This window comes from Miniopterus natalensis, chromosome 2 (genome assembly GCF_054644295.1).
Source record: "Miniopterus natalensis isolate mMinNat1 chromosome 2, mMinNat1.hap1, whole genome shotgun sequence".
NCBI lineage: Eukaryota > Metazoa > Chordata > Mammalia > Chiroptera > Miniopteridae > Miniopterus > Miniopterus natalensis.
Window position 1 is genome coordinate 144,104,699 of NC_142082.1, and position 18,734 is coordinate 144,123,432.

Consider the following 18,734-nt stretch of genomic DNA (forward strand, 5'->3'; position numbering starts at 1 on the left):
TGTCACGTCACATGGCTCAGTGTCACTGTGGGCTTCCCAGCTCCTGTGTTTGGGGTTTCTGAGGATTCTTTCTCTTGCTCCCCCTATTTGAGTCAAAATATCCAGTGTGAGACCCCAGCCTCAGGCCTCCCTGGTTAGGCTCTGAGTTCTTGATGTCATGGTGAGGTACTGCGCCACATGATGAGGGTCAGTGTGTCAGGAAGCAGTGGTTGCATAGCAGTCGTAGCATTCGTGTTGGCTGGGACTATGCTGGTGTGTGTGTGAGGTGGCAAGGCTGCCTGGGTGAGCAGCCAGGGGTGTGAGATTGTGTGAGAGGCCAAGGTTCGGGATGGGGTATGGGGTGTGTGTGTCAAGCCCCTTCCCATATGGGGGAGGGCGGCACTGGGGACTCCCTGGGACCCTGGCTCTGACCATCTCCACCCTCACCCCTGCTCCCACCAGGGTTGGTGTACGACTCAGTCATGCTGAAGCACCAGTGCTCCTGTGGAGACAACAGTAGGCATCCAGAGCACGCGGGCCGCATCCAGAGCATCTGGTCCCGGCTGCAGGAGCGGGGGCTCCGAGGCCAGTGCGAGGTGAGGAGGCGGGGTGGGCTGTGGAATCGCGAGGAAAGAGCAACGGGAGGGAAGGGGGAAGAGGCTCTGGAGCCAGCATGAGACGAAGGGGTAGGCAAGGTGGTGGTAATGGTAGGGGAGGGGCAGGCAGGGCCTCAGGAGCTCTGTGGGCCTTTCCTCAGTGTCTCCGGGGCCGGAAGGCCTCCCTGGAGGAGCTACAGTCGGTGCACTCTGAGCGACACGTGCTCCTCTACGGCACCAACCCTCTCAGCCGCCTCAAACTGGACAACGGGAAGCTGACAAGTAGGTGCCCAGTGGTATCTGGGGCCCATATACCTCCCCTGGCTCCCCTAGCCCACCCATCCCCGGTCTCTTGTCCCAGCTCTGCCCAGCCTGTCCCTCCAGCACCCTCAACATCCCCACGCTGCCCCTGGTCCCTCTGCTGCCCACCCCCTCACCTGTGCACTTGTCTAGCCCTCTTTTTAGGGCCTCCTTGCTTCCTGGCCAGGCCAGAAGCTGAAAGGATTTGGCTCATACACCGGGCCTCTCTCCACAGGGCTCCTGGCACAGCGGATGTTTGTGATGCTGCCCTGTGGTGGGGTTGGGGTAAGTGTTCCTTGGGAGTTTTGAGCAGGCATTGCCACAGGCTCTCAGATCTGCTCCTTTCCATTCCCCCAGGCCCAGGCCCTGCCTGCTTGTTCTTGTGGTTCTGCCAGACCCAGTGGGCCAGGGGTTTTCCCATAATGCCCCTCTGCTGGCTAGAAGCCTCTTGTGGACAGGTGTGTCCTCAGCCCACCAGTGTCTCCTGAGTGTGGAGCCCTGTGCCTTGCACCTAGAAGGTGCTTGGTAAATGTTGAGTGAGGCTCAAAGAGTGGGGCCAAGATCATCTCCCTTCATAAGAACCCAGGGGTTGGGACTGGCCATTCCACTGGAGTGAGCCTCCAGGCAGAGTTGGGCTGCCTGGGCTGGGACTGTGGGGTGCCTCCAGTGTCCTTGGAGACTCAGGCACTGCCTTCCCGCTCCCCAGCTTTCCTTCCTCCCTCCTCACCTTGCTTGGGGGGGCTTCCTGCCTCCCTAGCAGTGCTCTCCTTACCTAGAAAAGTCCCTGCAGGTGTCCCAGCCAGGTGTGTGGAGCAGGGGATGGAGGCCTAGTTCTGGAGGGAAATGGGAGCTATAGCTGGGGGGACTGTTGGGAGCCAGTCAGCACCCTATTCACAACTTCCCATTTCTTGCCACTTTCTGATTTTTCCAACTGTTTTTGCTTCTGTTTTCTCCTCCCTCCTCTCCCTCTGTCTCTCTGTCTCTCTCTCTTTCTCCAGCCTCTTGAGACTCTCTCTGCCTTGCTCGCCTCTCTTGGTCAGCCTCGCCCTCCCCATCTCCCCATCATGCCCCCCGGCCCCTCCCTAGCCTTGAGGCCCAGGGACTGGGTTTGGGGGGCCTCCCAGCCTGGGCTAGGGGCCCTGAGTGGAAGACAGTGGTGCAGACGGCCCCTCGAGCTCCGACCTGAGCAGAGCCAGCTGGGGCTTAAAACCCCCTCCCGGCCCAAACCCCAAGTCCCGCCCAGGTAACGCCATGCCCCCTCCTCTGACCGGGGAGGCAGGTGCGATGCCGCCAGCAGAGTGCTGGCCAGATATGGGCTGGTGATATGGACTGAAGCTGGGAAGGAGACGTCATGCTGGGACTGGGGGATACAGGAGGCCTTGCCTTTGGGCGGTGGGGCACTGGGGAGGCAGCACTGTCTGCCCAGCTCCCTGCCCCTGGGGTCCTGGCCATGGGGTGGGCACCACCCATGGGCCCTGGCTCCTGTGGGAAGCCTTGGATGATGCGGGCCCTGACTCTGGCCCCCACAGGTGGATACCGACACCATCTGGAATGAGTTGCACTCCTCCAATGCAGCCCGCTGGGCCGCTGGCAGCGTAACTGATCTGGCCTTCAAAGTGGCTTCCCGCGAGCTAAAGGTAGGAGATATGGGTCGAAGGTGGGCAAGCCCTGGAGGAGGTAGCAGGATGGGGCAGCAGGGAACTCCAGAGCCAGAACCCCGGACACCTCAATTCTCTTGGATAGCGCCACAGGGTTTTGGAAGGGAAATTGAGAGCTCTGGGGACCAAAATGAGATTTGAACCCTAGGTTCATGTTACTTGATAGAGAGTCCAGCCACTGTGACCCTGGACCTTTCGTCTCTAAGAGATGCAAACCCATGAGCATCCAGGATTGTTTAACACAGACCCAGTGTGTGACTGTAGGCAGGTTACAAGTGTCTCTGGACCTCTGAGCACTGGCGGATTGTTCTTCACTGAAGTTTTATAAATTGGGTTGGTGCTCTGGGCTGGGCATCTTACAGGAGCTTGTCCTGAGGTCTACCCATCCCCTCATTGTTTAGGAACTCAGCCCAAGGTGGTCACAGTGTCCCCAGTATCATATCCCCTTGGTGGGTCTTTGCAGTTAAGGGCATAGCCCTGGGTTTAAAATCCTGGCTCCACCGTTTACAACCAGGCACAAGTTGCTTAACCCGCCTAAGTTTCAGATTTCTCCTGTCTGTAAGCAAGAGACAATAATAATGTTTATCTTATGGAGATGTTGTGAGGATTAGATAACATTTACCTCAGAGAGTTGTTGTGAGGATGAAATCCAGTGTTTATAAAGAGCTTAGCACAGTGCCAGGCACGTAGTTTTGGTCCAACAGACAGCTGTTGTTATTACAAAGTGCTAACAGCCAGGACACATTCAGGGCAGGGGGTTCTGTGTTCATGTCCAGCCTGAAAGCAGAGGATGCCCAGCCTGGGGGCCGAATACCGTGGCCCTTCTGACCCATCCTGGCTCTGGGAGGAGCCTGGAGTTGGAGGCAGGTTTATGGAGATGGGGTCAGAGGGCTGGCAGTTTGGTAGATAAGCATTCTTTCTGTTTCCAGAATGGTTTTGCTGTGGTTCGGCCCCCTGGACACCATGCAGACCACTCCACAGCCATGTAAGGCCCGGGGAAGGCCTGGGTGGGGTGAGACTTCTGGGGCTGGGCCAGGCCAGGAGCTGGTGGAGAGGGGTGGCTGGAGAGGTGGAGGCACGGGAAGGAATGGGGTGTCAGGACCTCTCTTTCCTCCTTTCAGGGGCTTCTGCTTCTTCAACTCGGTGGCCATCGCCTGCCGGCAGCTGCAACAGCAGGGCAAGGCCAGCAGGATCCTCATTGTGGACTGGGTAGGTCCCAGTGCGTAGCCCCTTCAGACCCAAGAGCCCTGTGGAAAGAGCCCTGAGCCTGGAGTCAGAAAATGTGGTTTCATGTCCTAGTTCTGCATTGGCCTCCTGAGCCTCAGTTTTCCCCTTCTGTAAAATGTGGGTGAAGATAACACGTCATGGGGGCTGTTGGGACGCCCAGAGGAGATGGTGTGTGGAAAGGCCTTTAGGCATAACAGACTCCCACAATGGGAGGAGCCATTTGAGTGCTGTCTTTTGGCCTCTATTGGCTTCTTTCTGCAGATCTAATTTCTGCATTTCCCCTATAGGTAGTGACAATAACAATAACAGCAGATAACACTAACATTCCACTAATTGCATCCAGGCACTGATGGATTTTACATATGACGTATTTATTCCTAACGATAACCTGGTTTTCAGATAAAGAAAGTGGGCACAGAGAGGTTAAGTAACTTGCACACAGCCACATACCTAGTCCGTCCTGAGACTGGGATTTGAAGCCAGATGGTTAGCTCTCACATGCATCTAACTACTAAGCTACCCCACTCTGCATTGATACCTATGAATGGGACATTCCTATGCAGAAGCTGAGGACAGTGGAGGAGCTTTCCACACTTGCACCCACTCAGGGTCCTGTGAGTTACCAAGTGCAGAGCCACAGCTTTTCCTAGGATGGACAGCGTTGGGCCTCGTGTACCTGCCTCTCTCTAACTGAGCTTGGTCTCTGATCACCCGCATCATTCCATGACCTTGGATGAGGGTTTCTGACATGTGTAATCCTGGACTCTTCCCCCTCCTCCTCTAATCCATTTCCACACTCTCTCTCACTGTCAGACCTGCCATTGGCATGCCTCTTCCCCTTTTTATATTATAGCCACCCCCATTCAGCATGCTGTATACACATCTATACATACATGGAGAGACTGAGGCTTAGAAGGCCCGTGGATTATTTGGGGCCACTCAACAGTTTAGCTCTAGAGACCCCAGTTTCCTCACCCAAAGTCTAGGGTCCTGACCCTCAGAATAGTCACTGACTCTTCCAACCTGCTCCAGTCTCCATCTCTCTGCTTTCAGACCTTCTATAATCCACTGCCCATCTCCCACACAGGATGTTCACCATGGCAACGGCACCCAGCAGACCTTCTACCAGGACCCCAATGTGCTCTACATCTCCCTGCATCGCCATGACAATGGCAACTTCTTCCCGGGCAGTGGGGCTGTGGATGAGGTAACCACATGTTGGGTCTACCCCTTCCAGCCCCACTGACTCTCCCTTGTGACCCTTACTCTGCCTGTGTCCCAACTAGCTGTGTGATCCTGGGTAGATTGTTTAGCCTCTCTGATCTCAGTTTCTGCATCTGAAGTGAAGGGGGTGTATGAGCTGGTCTTGCAGCACTAGCATCCTGGGACTTCTCTCCTGGGACTCTACTCTCCTCATGCCTCTCTTGTGTCCTGTTTTCCAGGTGGGAACTGGTAGTGGTGAGGGCTTCAATATCAATGTGGCCTGGGCTGGAGGTCTGGATCCCCCAATGGGGGATCCTGAGTACCTGGCTGCCTTCAGGTAAGTGCTCTGGGGGCCCAGAGGAGGCCTGGCCCATCAAGGCCACCCTCTGCTGCCCTTTTTCCCAACAGCACCAGGTTGGAGGCAATCAGTTGGTCTGTCAGCCTGTCCTCATTCAATTACCAGACATTGTAAGCCAGCCCCAGAATGAGGCACTATTACACTGGCCTCTGGTAGCCTCTAGTTCCAATGTGAAGACAGGAAACAGAATGAAAAAGTGCTTTATAAAGGGTGCTTTATAAAGTCACATGCTACCAAGAGCCAATGTTGAACTGAGTGCTGGGAGACAGTCAGGGTAAGTGGAGTGAGCAGAGCAGCCACATTCAGTCAAAGAAGGCTGCCTGGAAGAGGCGGGCTTAGTGCAGAAGATGAGAAACTTAAATTGTGGAGAAAGAGGGAAGGAAAGCAGATGTCCATATTGGGGGAGTTGCTTAAGAAAAGCTATTCTAAAAGAACAGCTTTGGGCTCTGTTCAGGAGCCCTACGTATTTCATTTTGGGGGTCCCACTACTCCATATGGGAAAAGGAACCCTGGAGGTAGTTCTCCAAATATTTTTCTGGGATATTTTCCATGAGAGCTAATTCTGTAGGAGCCCTGGACTGAGTTCCTGGCATCTGTGTGCCCATAGCCCAGGGCCTTGAAAGACACCAGAATGGACCCTAGAAGTGGGTCAGGGATGGAGGGAGGCAGCTGGAGCGTGGGCAGGGGCCAAGGAGGAGGGAGAGAGTAGATCTGAGTAGCCCAGGATCTGAGTCTGGTCACCCTGGACAGCTCTTAGGTGGTGAATGGCAAGGTGTGGTCAACTCAGTCCAGAATGGGTGGCAACTAAATACCGAATATTTCTAGTCCCTGAGGCTTAGTGACTGTCCCTTTTCTGTGACTCTGCCCACTGCCCTCTATATACACACAACACACATACTCCTCTTTCATTCCCTTTGGTACCCCATCCTTGGCTCCTTCCTGTCTTACACCGGTTAAGCACACTCGATGGCTGAGTCTTTAGGCTGTGCCAGGGACATAGTGGCCAGCCAAGGTCAAGGAAGTCAGAGGGATCCACTAATCCTTCTGAGAGGTGGGGTGTCTTGAGTCTTAAGAGTAGGGTGCCCCATAGTCAAGTTGGCGGAGAGGGCCGGCACCAGGCAGGGCCCCTGCCTCTGTCCCAGCAGCCCTACAGTGTGGTGAGCCCTCCTTCCGTACCCTCACAGGATAGTCGTGATGCCCATCGCCCAGGAGTTCTCTCCGGACCTGGTTCTGGTGTCGGCTGGGTTTGATGCTGCCGAGGGTCACCCAGCCCCACTGGGTGGCTACCATGTTTCCGCCAAATGTAAGGAGGGCCCAGCCTAGGGGACTGAGGGCTAGGCTGGGAGGGGAAGGTGACCGTGTCTGGCCAGGACCATCAGTGTGAGGATGGGGGCGTGGCAGCTGGCCCTGGAACTCCCTGGGTTCTCCTAGCCTAGTACAGCCCAGGGTCCTCTCTCATGAAGCAAGCAGGGACATAACAGGACAATAGGTAGAGGGGGTCCACCTCTCCTCCACCCCTACTCCCTCCCATTGCTCCCCACCAACCTTCCAGGTTTTGGGTACATGACGCAGCAGCTGATGAGCTTGGCAGGAGGTGCGGTGGTGCTGGCCTTGGAGGGTGGCCATGACCTCACAGCCATCTGTGACGCCTCCGAGGCCTGTGTGGCCGCTCTTCTGGGTAACAAGGTGAGCCGCTCACCTCCATCCATGCCTCTGTGGGACAAGGAGCGTGGCTCTCCCAGGACTGCCCCAAAGAGGAGACAAATGGGGGTGCCTCCATGAGGGCTCACAGGGCGGGGGTAGCCAGGTCTAGAATGAAGGGGACAGAGAGAATGCTGCCTCTTCCCCAGGTGAGGTCTGGAGGCAGCACCTCCTGCCCTAGGCAGAGCCAGAAGCACATGCCTATTTGTGACCAGAAAGCCAGGGCCCTTGGGGTGGGAGAGAGCTGGGCTATGGGTGTCCGAGACGTTATTGATGTACTGTTTTCTTCCGTAGGTGGATCCCCTCTCAGAAGAAGGCTGGAAACAGAAACCCAACCTCAACGCCATCCGCTCTCTGGAAGCTGTGATCCGGGTGCACAGTGAGTGTGGAGAGAGGACACCCTGCTGACCCCAGACTTGGGAGAACCTCAGGGGTGCTATCCCCAGTGACCCAGACCCCAGAACTTCCACTGCCAGCCAGGCCAGGCCAAGAACCCTGGGGCTGGTCAGGAGTAGGTTTCCTATAAGTTACCTCAGCTGGAATGGTAGGGCAGCCACCCAGGTGTGCATACCCTCAGAGCCCCCCAGAGGGACCTAGCAGGGACCACCGACAGTGGCCTCTTCAAGGCAGGACTGACCACCCATCTCCAGTCACAGCTGTAGGCCAGGGCCAGGCGAACAGTTACACTCAGGCCTCGCTTGCTAAAAGTGCTGGTTCCCGTATTGACCCTCAGTCCTGGCCGCAAGGGTCTCGGGAGCTCTGCCCGCTTTGGGGGCTGGGTCTTAGAACAATCCCACATTTGGAAAGCACTTTAAATTTTCAACTTCAACTCAGCATCTGTGGAGCACTTTGTGTAAAGACCCATGATCCATGCTAGGGGCACAAAAATGAATGAATTAGATTTCCTCATATCTGGGGCTCAATGGGGAAGTGTAGGTAACATAAAGACGCTGCTGGGACTCTGTACAGAGGCCTCACGCTGGGCCAGGCTCTGGGCATGTTCCCAACTTCACTTCTCACAACAGTAGGCAGGGTAGGCATGTCCCCGTGGGAGTCCTGGGTGGTGAGTGGCTTGCCGATGGCCATGCAGAGCAGCCATGAGGACGGTCAGCTCTCCCCATGCTGTGCCCTTCCCTCTTCCCACCTGCTCCTGTCCTGTGTGCTGGATTGACCTTGCTTGGGGCTGATGTGAGTGGAACCCTGTGCTCTGGGAGACCAGGGTCGGGATCTGTGAGGTCTTTCTGATACAGTCCCTGTCTGTAAAAGTGGGCCCCATCAGCGCTCTTAGGAACCCTGCACCTATGGGAATAGGCCAGAGGCAACTTTTCAGCCAAAGGGGTGGGAGAATAGCTTGGGCACCTACAAGGCCACCTCATACCCATGCTAAATCTGCTCTGCTCACCTTGTTAGGACTGGGGAGGCCAAGTTGAGGAAGGCATTGTGTCGAGGGTAGAAGTAGGTGAGAGGACTGGCCCCGGATTGAGAACCCGCCTGCTACTCTTGGACCCTGGCCCGAGATATGCAGTCTCAGTATCAGTCTAGGATATGTGGTGAGGCATGCTGGACGACTTGTTTTCCCCAACCCTTTCTGACTTGCCTTCTTGTCCCAGGTAAATACTGGGGCTGCATGCAGCGCCTAGCTTCCTGTCCAGAGTCCTGGGTGCCCAGGGTGCCAGGAGCCGACACAGAAGAAGTGGAGGCAGTGACTGCACTGGCATCCCTCTCCGTGGGCATCCTGGCTGAAGACAGGTAATGTCAGACCCCCAGCCGCAGCCTTTCTACCCCTTGGGCCCTCCCAACATGAGGATCCCAGATTCTGGCATAGCCACCCCAGCCTTCTTAGTCTTCCTGGGAAGGTGGGCTGAGGCCCTTTCTGCAGCTGGCCCTCCAGCAACCCCATGCTTGTCCTCCCCCAGGCCCTCAGAGCAGCTGGTGGAAGAGGAAGAACCTATGAATCTCTAAGGCTTTGGAACAGTTCTGCCGGCCTACCCTGCACTTCAGACCTGGTTCTCTTCTTATCTCTGGCAATAGTACCTGTTCCTGGGATCTTCGGAGATCCTCTGGGCAGGTAGTCGTGGCCAGAGAACAGCCCCTTGATAGTCACCCCAAGGAACCTGAGAAGGCCCCTGGGTCTAAGATAGGGAGCAAAGAGGACCCTGAGGAGGCAGGCAGGGCAGCGGGCCAGGCCCCAGTAGGGCTCTTCCAAGAACAGAGTCTGCCCCTGTGGGGTCCAGGCCCCTGCTGGGCCCCCATTCCTCAGGACTGCACAGAGGAGGACTGGCTCAGTTGGGCCTACCTGTAACCACTATTCTTGGCGCTGCAGACCCCGGACTTTGCACACAGCCCCAGGCTCCACACAGAAATGTGAACTTGGCCTCAGCCAGGGTAGCCCTTCCTAGGCTCTGAGGGCTGGAGTGGGGGTTGGGGAGCGGATAGGAGGAGCCAAGGGGTCCTATATCCCTGAGTACAGGGGGAGTCCCTCCTCTTGCCTGTTTACTCAAATGACTATGGAAGCCACCCCAACCCCCCGCCACCACCACTGGGCAGTGAGACAAAGCTCCCTCAGGAGCAGTCATCCCTAGGCCTCCCCTCTGGTGCCTGCCCCTGCCAGAGGCCACCCTACGTCAACCATCTCAGTGCCCTGGTGGAGGAGACGGGTGCTTTTGGAGTTCTGTGCTTCCTGATCCAATGGTGCCAAACCCTCATCTCCCCTCAGAAGCACAGTGTGACCCCCAGGGATCCCTTGGTCACTGCCCCCTCCAGGAGTATTCTCTTTCTGGGGTCTTCCCCACCCCAGCTCTGACTCCTGCCCCACATAGGACTAGCTTGGCTGAGGGGAAAGGGGGTGGGAGACTAGATACAAGACATAAGGGAGGGAGGGGAGGCTGCCATGGCAAAGTCAAGGCTTCTGGGGTCCCGGCCCAGAGCCAAGAAGGAAAGTATTTGAGTGTGTGTGTGAATGAGTGTGTGAGTGTGTGTGTGCGCGCATCTTCCCTAGGACTACCATACCCTGTGTATGTATGCATGTTTTTGTAAAAAAGAGGAAAAAAAAAAAAAGGAAAAAAATCTGAATAAATGTTTTATTTGCTTTAAAGGTGCACGTGACGGGATGGGGTGTGCAGTGGGCACACAGCTCCATAGCACAGCGTGCATCTGATTTTGCTGTGGAGAAGGGACCAGCCCCCCTCCAGCTCCTTGCCCTTTGTGGCAGCTGCCCTGCAGGAAGAATCCATTCTGACACGCCCTAGCTGCCCCTGCCTGCCCCACCTGGGGTAATAAAGAGGCGGCAGCTTTGGGCTGAGTCCATAGACAGAGGGCCCAGTGTGGGAGTATAGGGGATATACAGTCACTCAGACCTGGCTCACTAACGCATCCCCAGAGAGTTGAGAATCAGACTTACCTGGTTCCAGTCCCAGCTGGAAGATCAGGTATGTCATGTCACCTTTTACGGCCTCTGTTTACCAGTTAAAGGCTCCAGAAATAGACACTGTTTACGGTTCCTGCTATAATGCACCATGACTTCTTAAGTGTATACTGAACCTCAGAGAGAATGGGTGAGGCCACAGGCCCGGACAAGCTCATCCAGTGTGAGCAGAGACAATAGTGCCAGGGCTGCCAGTGCCTGTTCTCCATGGTTTTGAGTGGGCCTGGCTTCTCCAGCCAGCAAGAGTAGAGCCTCATTGCCTCAGACCTGGCCCCAAGCCCTCGCAGCCTGGGAGAGTATGAAGGGACGTGGGTTTATCTCCCTTCCCATCTGTTCTGACCTCTTAGTTGACAGACACTAAATCCCATAGGGGTGGTTGAGGCTGTATTCATGGGCATCCTCACCCTGGCCAGGGTGTGCTGAGAACCAGAGAAGGACAGCCAAGCCAGTAGGTTCCCCTATGGCAAGGGGACCAGAGGGAGAGGGTCTCCAGCCCCTGAGACACCAAACTCTCCCTGCCCACCAGGGCACATGGTGAGCTAAAGAAATGGCTTCATGAGATAACGAGACCCAGCACCACCAGCCTTCCCGCCACTGCTCTCACCCCTTCCCTCAAGAAACAACCAGAGACTGTTTGATACAAAGAGTCGCTGTATTCTGCTAAAGTGACAGTGACACAGATAAGGCAAAGAGCTGAGGAGGTGGACACAGGTAGGAAAGGGGTAGACCGTGCAAAATGGCAACCTAACATAAAACGACACATGTACCAGTAGCCCCTTCCCTCCCGAGTCAGGTGAGCCCTTGGGCCAGTGTATGGGCAGAAAGCAGGTTTATCTTTCAAAAGGGAGATAAAAAAGATACAAGCTCTAGGTAAGGGGCAGGAGTCGGTGGGGCATCTCATAGAGCGGGGTGTTCCGGTGATCAGGGTGTGACCGGGGCAGGTGTGAGAAGGCAGAGTGGAAATGCAGGGCTGGAGGTGCTTAGGCACAGGTCTGAGGGGTCCTTTCTGCCTACACCATGCTGCCCCCTACTCAAGCCCTTCTGGGGGTAGGAGAACCTTCCCCAAGATCCTTAGTCTGACTTCATTTGGGGAGTACTGCTCTGGTGTGTGGTGCGCGTAAGAGGGAGGACTTGGGTGGTGAAGGAGATGACTGACTAGCACACTCATGGGAGACCAGCTCTGGGTGGAACAGGGATACTGAATTCTCTGCCCAAGTTCCCAAGACTCTTGGGGTAACAATAGGATGAGATGCTGGATTTGGGGAATGAGGCCTCTGCTAGAGTCACTTCACTTGACCTGACCTTCCCAGGTTTCCAGTCTGGCCTGAGGGAGAGTTACTGGGGCAGCAGGGACCAAACCACCTGCCCTCAGGCATAGGTCAAGGCCTCTTTGCCCCTGGCCCTGCTTACAAAGATTCCTCACTGGGTGCTAAGAAAATAGATCCACTTGAAAAGCTTCCCTCCAGCCAGGCTAATGAGGAGCAACAGGGCAGGACCCCTTTCCACCATACCCAGGTCTCCCCTAAAGTGGACAGAACACCTTCCCTGGAGACCAAAGTCTTCCTGCTGTGTATTTTCTGCCATAGTTCTGGGGTACTGCAGGGGTGGGACAGTCCCACCTGATGTCTCAGAAGTTGAGTCCAGGTCCTGAGGACCCCAGGTTGCAGAGACCTCACCCCCCGGGTCAGAAATCGCTGAGGATGCTGATGTCAGCAAAGTCAGCCCGGTAGCGGTGGGCATAGAGGCTGAGCAGGAAGGCCCACTTGAAGGCAATGAAGCTCCAGACGCAGGACAGGTAGTAGCTGTTGGGGTCTGTGAGGCCTGCAGGGGGGAGGAGCCGGGTTGTGACTCTAGAGGGCCTTACCCTCTTTCCCAGCTCCCATCCCACAAGCCCGGGGGCCACCCCTCCCCAACCTACACTAAAGGCTGAACCAATCCCACAGAGACTTTGAGTGTGACATTTCAGGATCTGCAGGCAATGGGCATGACAGGTCTGTATCATCTACTCTGCTTTTGTCACTTTTACCCTAGGCTACTTCCAACAGGCTTGAGCATCAGATTTCCTAGGGGCAGGGGCAGGGGCAGGGGCAGGGGCAGGGGCAGGGGCAGGGGCAGGGGCAGGGGCAGGGGCAGGGGCAGGGGCTGTTGGCTCCTTGCTGGTTGCAGCCACCAGGGGGCACTCCCATCCCACTAAATGGTACTTCAGTTATCTAGCAGTGTGCTTTGTGCTCAGCACTTCCCACACATTTCACCGAACCCTTCCAACCCCAGGGGATGGAAACTCTCATTCAACCCACTTTAACAGTGAGAAAACCCAGACGTGGGAGGTTAAGTGATCTGCTCAGTCCCTTGGCTGTAAGGCCCCCTCACACACACCCCCCTCCAGAATCAGCCCTCACTCTGGTGTCGGGTGATGGCCAGCACGAGGAAGGTGCAGAAGGTGGCAATGGAGACAGCCGAGAAGAGGACACCCACGAAGAAGAAGCCACGCAGCCCCTTGAGCCAGGTCCTCCAGTAATCTTGCATGTACATGACGTGCGTCACCAGGACCCAAAGTGCCAGCACACCTGTGGGACAGACTTGGTCAGAGGGATAGACACCAACCCTCTTCCTCCTCCCTGTCTCCAGCCAGGGATCCCAGGGCCCTTTCGGTCCCCTAGGCCAGACTTATTTGCATAATACCAAGGTATTTGGTCTTTTCAGTCTCATTTTCTCATGACTAAGAAATGGAGTTTTCTGAGGCTACAGGGCCTGTCATATCACGAGGATCCGATTGCAAAAGCAGATAAAAGAATCTGTCTTTTATTCAGTCACACAGGAAAGAAACTGGCAAAAATATAAAACCATACCATTCTCTCTAATTTTGTTTTGGAAAACATGACTATTTCCTCATACACACATATACAAAATGTTGAGTTAATGTAATGTTATTTTTAATATTACTTTACAATACTTAAAATGTTCTCAGTTTTAATTTTCTAATATGGTACATATCAACAGAAATAACCCATATAAACATTTTCTTGGGGTTTCACTATTTATCTAGAGTGTGAAGGGGTCCTGTAGCTGTAAAGTTTGAGGACAGCTACAGTCCAGCCTGTTTTTCTAGGGACTTCCCACTGCTGACCCTGAGGGCCACAGAAGTGGGAAGCAGTCCTCCACCCTGATGCTCCTCCACCTGGCCCACAGGGGCCACAACCTCAAAGTTTCAAGACCTTCTTGCTCGTGGCCATACTCCATGTCACTCCCTCCAGTTTGCTGCAAAGGGCAGGCCAGACGCCCCCAGCCTTTCCTGGGCCCACTCTTTGGGCCTGGCTGGGCATTACCCCTACAATGCCAGCTGCTGCTCAGCCAATACAATGAGTGCCCTCTGTGCCAGGCCGTGCCTGCCGCTCAGCCTAAAGAGTGGCACAAATATCAATTCCATTGGCAAGGGTCTGGAGGAAAGAGGCAGAGCTAGCTGCAAGCCTGGTGCCACACAGGCCGAGGGTCCTAGGAGTCAGGAGACCTGTGCACACATGCACAGGAAGGATGGCCATCTGGATGGGGAAAGTGGTTGGTTATCTGTGGCAAGAAAGAAGAAAGGGAAGTTGATAAGGAGGTGGGGGTGGGAAGAGTGACTGAATCTATATTTTATTCCTTTGGTTGGATGGTAAGTATAAGAGAGTTTGTTAAATCATCTATACTTTTTCAGATGCCCAAAATATCTCATAATTTTTTAAGTTAGGAAACACAAAAGGCAGAGAGGAGTGTCATCACAGAGCTATGCTCTGGTTACCAGCTCAGAAGTTGACACAATTTAGGCAGCCTGGCTCAGGACTAAAGCCACGAGAATGCAAGCCGGGAAGCCTGGGCCTGGCACTGTTGTGCCACTCGTGACCTTTCACAGCCTCAGTGTTTCAAATCTAAAGATGGTTAAGCCCAAAGATCCCGCCAGCAAGTTCCAGGAAACTTGGCGCCTCCAGGGTTCCACCCAAGTGGGGGTGCAGCCCCGCCAACCCCCGCAGCTTCCCCTCCCACCCTATTTCACCAACACTCTCCCAGCCCTGCCCCTGCCCACCCCAATCTTACAAGGGAACTGGGGGCCTGGAACGTGGGTCCCTCCACCCCAGAGATCAGGATGAGCCCCGACAAGCATCTCTCCATCCAGGCTGAGGAGGAAGTGGGAGCAGGCCATAGGTGAACAGAGGAGCATCCCACAGCTTCAGCTCACATCTTAAGCGATCTGGATTGTGTGCCAGCCACGCTTCCCAGAGTCTATCTCTTCACATGCATCCTAAGTGTTTATTTGGGGGAGCCATGTGGTTTCTTAAAGGGACCCAGGAAGGAGGCTTATTGTCACTGAGTGCATTTGAGGAACAGTCAGAATGGCACCTGTCTGGGACAGCCCCACTTGCCCTCTGTCTCCTTAATATGCCACGGAGGGGCTAGAGTAGCTGAGCTCTAAGATCTGCCACTCAAAGATTCTGAAAGCTAGCTCAGGAGAAAAATAAGGTCAGAGCAATTCCTCTGTGACTCAGCAATTTCTGGGTTAGGAAATGCTCAACTAGGGGTCGATGGAAATGCCATCTCTTAGTCCACTGACCATGCTCCAGTGGTGCCCCCAAAACACCCACCCCCACATATACCCACATGCCAAAAAGGGCTGAGCAGAGGAAAAGGATGACGGCTATTTTGGGTGTTCCAGGGCCCAGTCCTTTGTTAATAAGCAGGCACAACCTTCCCCACCTCTTACTTCCCCTGCACACAGGCCTCACCTCCAGATAAACACATGCCAAGTCTGGAAGCAGGCTCAGTCTCACCCACCCTGGCTCTCACCACTTTCTGTGGAAGAAGGATGTCCCCCACCAACTCTACCCAAAGGTGCTCAGTGAAGGAGCAGGATCCCCCTCTGGCCCCTCAGGCAGGAGGCAACTTCCTTTAGCCCCGCTCCTTTCCCTAGGGCATTGTGGGCTCCAGGAGCCTGGTCCACACAATTCAGGGCAGATTGGACAGATCCCTGGGCCCACCAGATGCATGTCCATGCCAGACCTCACCCTTCACTCCACCCCACCTGCTTCAAGGAGCAGACAGCCTGCTCCACTCAGGGCTCAGGGGAAAAGCAAGGCCCAGAGCCTAGTGCTCCTCTCGCTCACAGCTCTCATAGGAAGAACACAGCCATTTAGTTCCTGGGGCAACTTTTCTATTCTTTCCTTGTCTCCTAGATGTAGAGCAAGGGTGTGTGTGTTTCCCAAGGATTCCCACAGCAAAACTATTTCTTCGGCAACTGCCTTTCCTCCAAGCTTCTTCCCAGGTGCCACCAGGATGGGAAAGAGCGGATCTCCACCACGAACGCTCTTCCCACTGGACCCAGGGACTCCAGCTAACCCTGCCCCCGAAACCAACACCCCCACTGGCCACTGCCTGGTACTCAGGGAGAAGGAACACACTAGGGCTGCCTTCTGGTGACTCGGCAGTTTCTGAGCTGAGAAATGCCAAGTCAGAAGTGGGGTGCTCACAAGTTAGTAAATTCGCTGATGCATCACCCCCAAAAGAGGAAGAAGTCTGACTGGCTACAGACTCTCAGAACCCACGTGCGTAGCCCTGGCCTGGCAAGCCCTCCCTCGCCCCACCACCACACCACCACCACCACCACCACGTAGCTTTGGCTCTTCCATGGCCACCTCCTGGTTGTCGAAGCCAGACTGTCAGGGAGGCAACAGGACCCTGACCCTGCTGGTTGCTGCCCTAGTGGCTCTTCCTGCAGGCAACTCCACAGCTGGCCTGCCTCAGAGGGAAGCCCTCAGTGAGGGAGAGAGGGCAGAGAGAGTTTAGGTCAGAGGGAACCCCAGGACTCCCTGAAACATAAGCCAGAGGACCTCCAACTGCCAAGTCACCAGAAGGCAGTTGTGAGATGAATGAGAGAGTACACAAAATGGCAACATTTCAGACTTGAACGGGGGTTCTCTGAGATCATCTCCTTCACTGGCATCTCCCACTCCTTAGAGAGGAGGAAACTTGAGGCCCAGGAGGCATCCATGGGCCCAAGCTAGCTAGGGCTCACTGCACCAGGCCAGGCTCTAACAAACCCAGCTCTGATCCCGGGGATGCCCCTCCCTCCTCACCCCTAACCAGCACTGCACCCCCCTCAGGTCTTATCAGTACAACCATAGGGCTGGCCTGAAGACACCACCTTTCTGAGGGAAAAGCAGCAGGGCTCAAAAGAAACAGGAAAAAACTGCAAGGAGAAGAAAACCAGGAGAAACACGGTAGATGGGGAAGATGCTGGGGTGGAGGGAGAGTCAGGGGTCTGTAGATAGGTGAGCAGAGATGGCCTGGCTGCCCCCAGGAAGAAGAGAAAGCCACAGGTGGTGGAGCATCCAGGCAGGCATGAGAGCAGCCCAGCCAGGGCACCCACCACCCTTCTTTGGTGACTCCCCAGTGCTCTGCTTGGCATTGTTTAGGCTGTGGCTATGTATGCCCCTCTTATAAGGCAGAACTCTCATATCTCGTTCCTTCTCTATCCAGGATGGCTCTCAGTAAGCTCGGGGAGCAATGAGTAAATCTAGGTATTTGTCATTAGTTCATTTAGGGCTCTTTGGGCAGAGGATTTTAGTAATGGTGTAAGATTATCTATCATATGTAAAAGCATTATCCTTACATGTATTTTTTTCCCCAAAGTTCTTTTCCCACACATATTATTTCATGTAGCTGTGTAACCCCAGGCAAGCTATTTATTTACTCGAAACCTCAGTTTAAGCCTTACCTGTAACATGGGCACAATAATAATGCCTCCTTCACAGAACTAATGTAAAGATTAAATGAGACGATGGAAGCAGATTGTTTAACACAGTGCCCCACACGTACAAAGCATTTTTAAAAAGTCAGCAAGTAGAAATAACATGTTTCATTTTCACACCAATTCTACAACACAGAAAGGTTAATGGCATGCCCAAAAGGTGCACAGCGAGTGCAGAGCATTGGGGAGCGCCGGGTTCCACCAGCGCACCGACGCTCTCCCTCTAATTGCCTCTCGGTACCTCCCAGAGGCAGAGAAAGGGCGGCCAGGGCGGGCGAGCAGATATTGGCGGAGCCACACAAGGGTGGCGGAAACAAAATGTCCTGTTTCCATCAGATCCCTCGAGTGCTCTCCAGGTCTCCACTGAGGACTCTGCCGGGCGGGGGCCACACTAGGAGGAGGCAGGTGGGCTTCCCCAGGAACGCCCAGCCCTCCTTTCCACTGACTCCTCTGCCCTCACCCAGCCCCCAAGGAAGAGGCGCTTAAGGGGCGGGACCCCCAGAACAGGTGTGTGCGTTTGGAGGGTCCTCACACTTAGCCCCGTGAAGCGCGGGGGCGGGGGGGGGGAGCGAAGCGGCGGCGCAGGGAGGAGGCTGTCACTGGGCAGCGGGCAGAGGTCGCGAGCTAACGCGGGCGGCGGCGGCGGCCCGGCAGGCAGGCTGGTGCCAACCTCAGCGGCCGGACGTCGGCGCCCGGGGTTGCGCCGGGGCTCGGAGAACGCTCGGGCCGCGAGAGGCCTGCGCTGCTAACGGGGGCCTGGGGGAAGCACCCCGCCCGCTCCCCGGGGGAGTGCCGCCCGCCACGAGCCTTGGGAACAGCGCGCCTCCCCGCGTCCCCGCACCCGGCCCCGGCGCCCCGGGGTACCTGCGAGTCCCCCCATAGCTGCTGTCCCCGGCTGGCTGTAGACCACCGTCCAGACGAGGAAGATAGAGAAGCCGGCCACGGAGCTGAGGCCGGAATAGGCGGCGCGGAGGCCGAGCTGCCTGCGAGACGGGGCCATGGGCTGCGGGAGCCGGGCTTGCGGGCGAGCGCGGCGGAGAGTCACAGGTGCAGGGCCCGCAGCCCGAGCGGAGCCGGGAGCCGGCGGCCGCCCCGCGCTCCGCCCAGGCCCGTCCCCCCGCCCCCCGCGCCGCCGGCACAGCGCCCTCCCTGGCCGGAGGCCGCCCGCGCCCGCAGCCGCGCACGGAGAGCCCAGAGTCTGGCACCGCGCGGCCGTGGCGCAGTCTGATCAACAGGGGGTACCTGCGGGAAAGGCAGGTCTCGGGCTTACCCTCGGACCTCCCGTCTCAGGATATTTGGGCTTTGGGGGGCCAGGCAATACACGTTTATAGAAGCAGCTGCGGTGACTGCTTTTAAAGTTTAATCTCTGAATAGGAGGCGCATTCTTGTTTAAAATTTGAGATTTAAATGTCTCGTTAAAAATTAAAACAAAAAATTAAGGAACACGAAAGTACACAGTGAATATGATTCTTTCCACCCTGCCCCTGTCAGCCAGGTTCCCTCCCAGACT

General features: G+C 55.6%; 2 protein-coding genes across 2 annotated transcripts in view; one reads left to right on the forward strand and one right to left on the reverse strand.

Annotated features, from left to right (window-relative positions):
• HDAC7 (histone deacetylase 7) overlaps positions 1 to 10,843 on the forward strand; it is a 35,044-nt gene extending 24,201 nt beyond the window's left edge. The window contains exons 14-26 of the mRNA XM_087814696.1: positions 442 to 575; positions 737 to 857; positions 1,111 to 1,160; positions 2,405 to 2,512; positions 3,463 to 3,518; positions 3,655 to 3,742; positions 4,848 to 4,967; positions 5,203 to 5,300; positions 6,506 to 6,624; positions 6,874 to 7,007; positions 7,317 to 7,401; positions 8,633 to 8,771; positions 8,939 to 10,843. Of these exons, the coding sequence (XP_087670822.1) occupies positions 442 to 575; positions 737 to 857; positions 1,111 to 1,160; positions 2,405 to 2,512; positions 3,463 to 3,518; positions 3,655 to 3,742; positions 4,848 to 4,967; positions 5,203 to 5,300; positions 6,506 to 6,624; positions 6,874 to 7,007; positions 7,317 to 7,401; positions 8,633 to 8,771; positions 8,939 to 8,984 (1,298 nt within the window). The 3' untranslated portion in view covers positions 8,985 to 10,843. The remainder of the gene's footprint in view (positions 1 to 441; positions 576 to 736; positions 858 to 1,110; positions 1,161 to 2,404; positions 2,513 to 3,462; positions 3,519 to 3,654; positions 3,743 to 4,847; positions 4,968 to 5,202; positions 5,301 to 6,505; positions 6,625 to 6,873; positions 7,008 to 7,316; positions 7,402 to 8,632; positions 8,772 to 8,938) is intronic.
• A 242-nt stretch (positions 10,844 to 11,085) lies between these two features.
• On the reverse strand, positions 11,086 to 18,229 carry SLC48A1 (solute carrier family 48 member 1). The gene is made up of 3 exons (XM_087814697.1): positions 18,089 to 18,229; positions 12,846 to 13,013; positions 11,086 to 12,267 (listed from the first exon to the last, which is right to left on the reverse strand). The coding sequence occupies exons 1-3, from the start codon at positions 18,222 to 18,224 to the stop codon at positions 12,131 to 12,133; spliced, it is 441 nt and encodes a 146-aa protein (XP_087670823.1). The 5' UTR covers positions 18,225 to 18,229; the 3' UTR covers positions 11,086 to 12,130.
• Between the last annotated feature and the right edge of the window lie 505 nt (positions 18,230 to 18,734).

What these genes read in the sequence shown, in the direction of transcription:
- SLC48A1 (XM_087814697.1), bottom strand. Translation starts at nt 18,224, where the DNA reads ATGGCCCCGTCTCGCAGGCAGCTCGGCCTCCGCGCCGCCTATTCCGGC. An exon ending in AGCTATGGGGGGACTCGCAG is followed by an intron (nt 13,014 to 18,088) that starts GTACCCCGGGGC and finishes TCTGTCCCACAG; the next exon opens with GTGTGCTGGCACTTTGGGTC. An exon ending in GGCCATCACCCGACACCAGA is followed by an intron (nt 12,268 to 12,845) that starts GTGAGGGCTGAT and finishes TCCCCCCTGCAG; the next exon opens with GCCTCACAGACCCCAACAGC.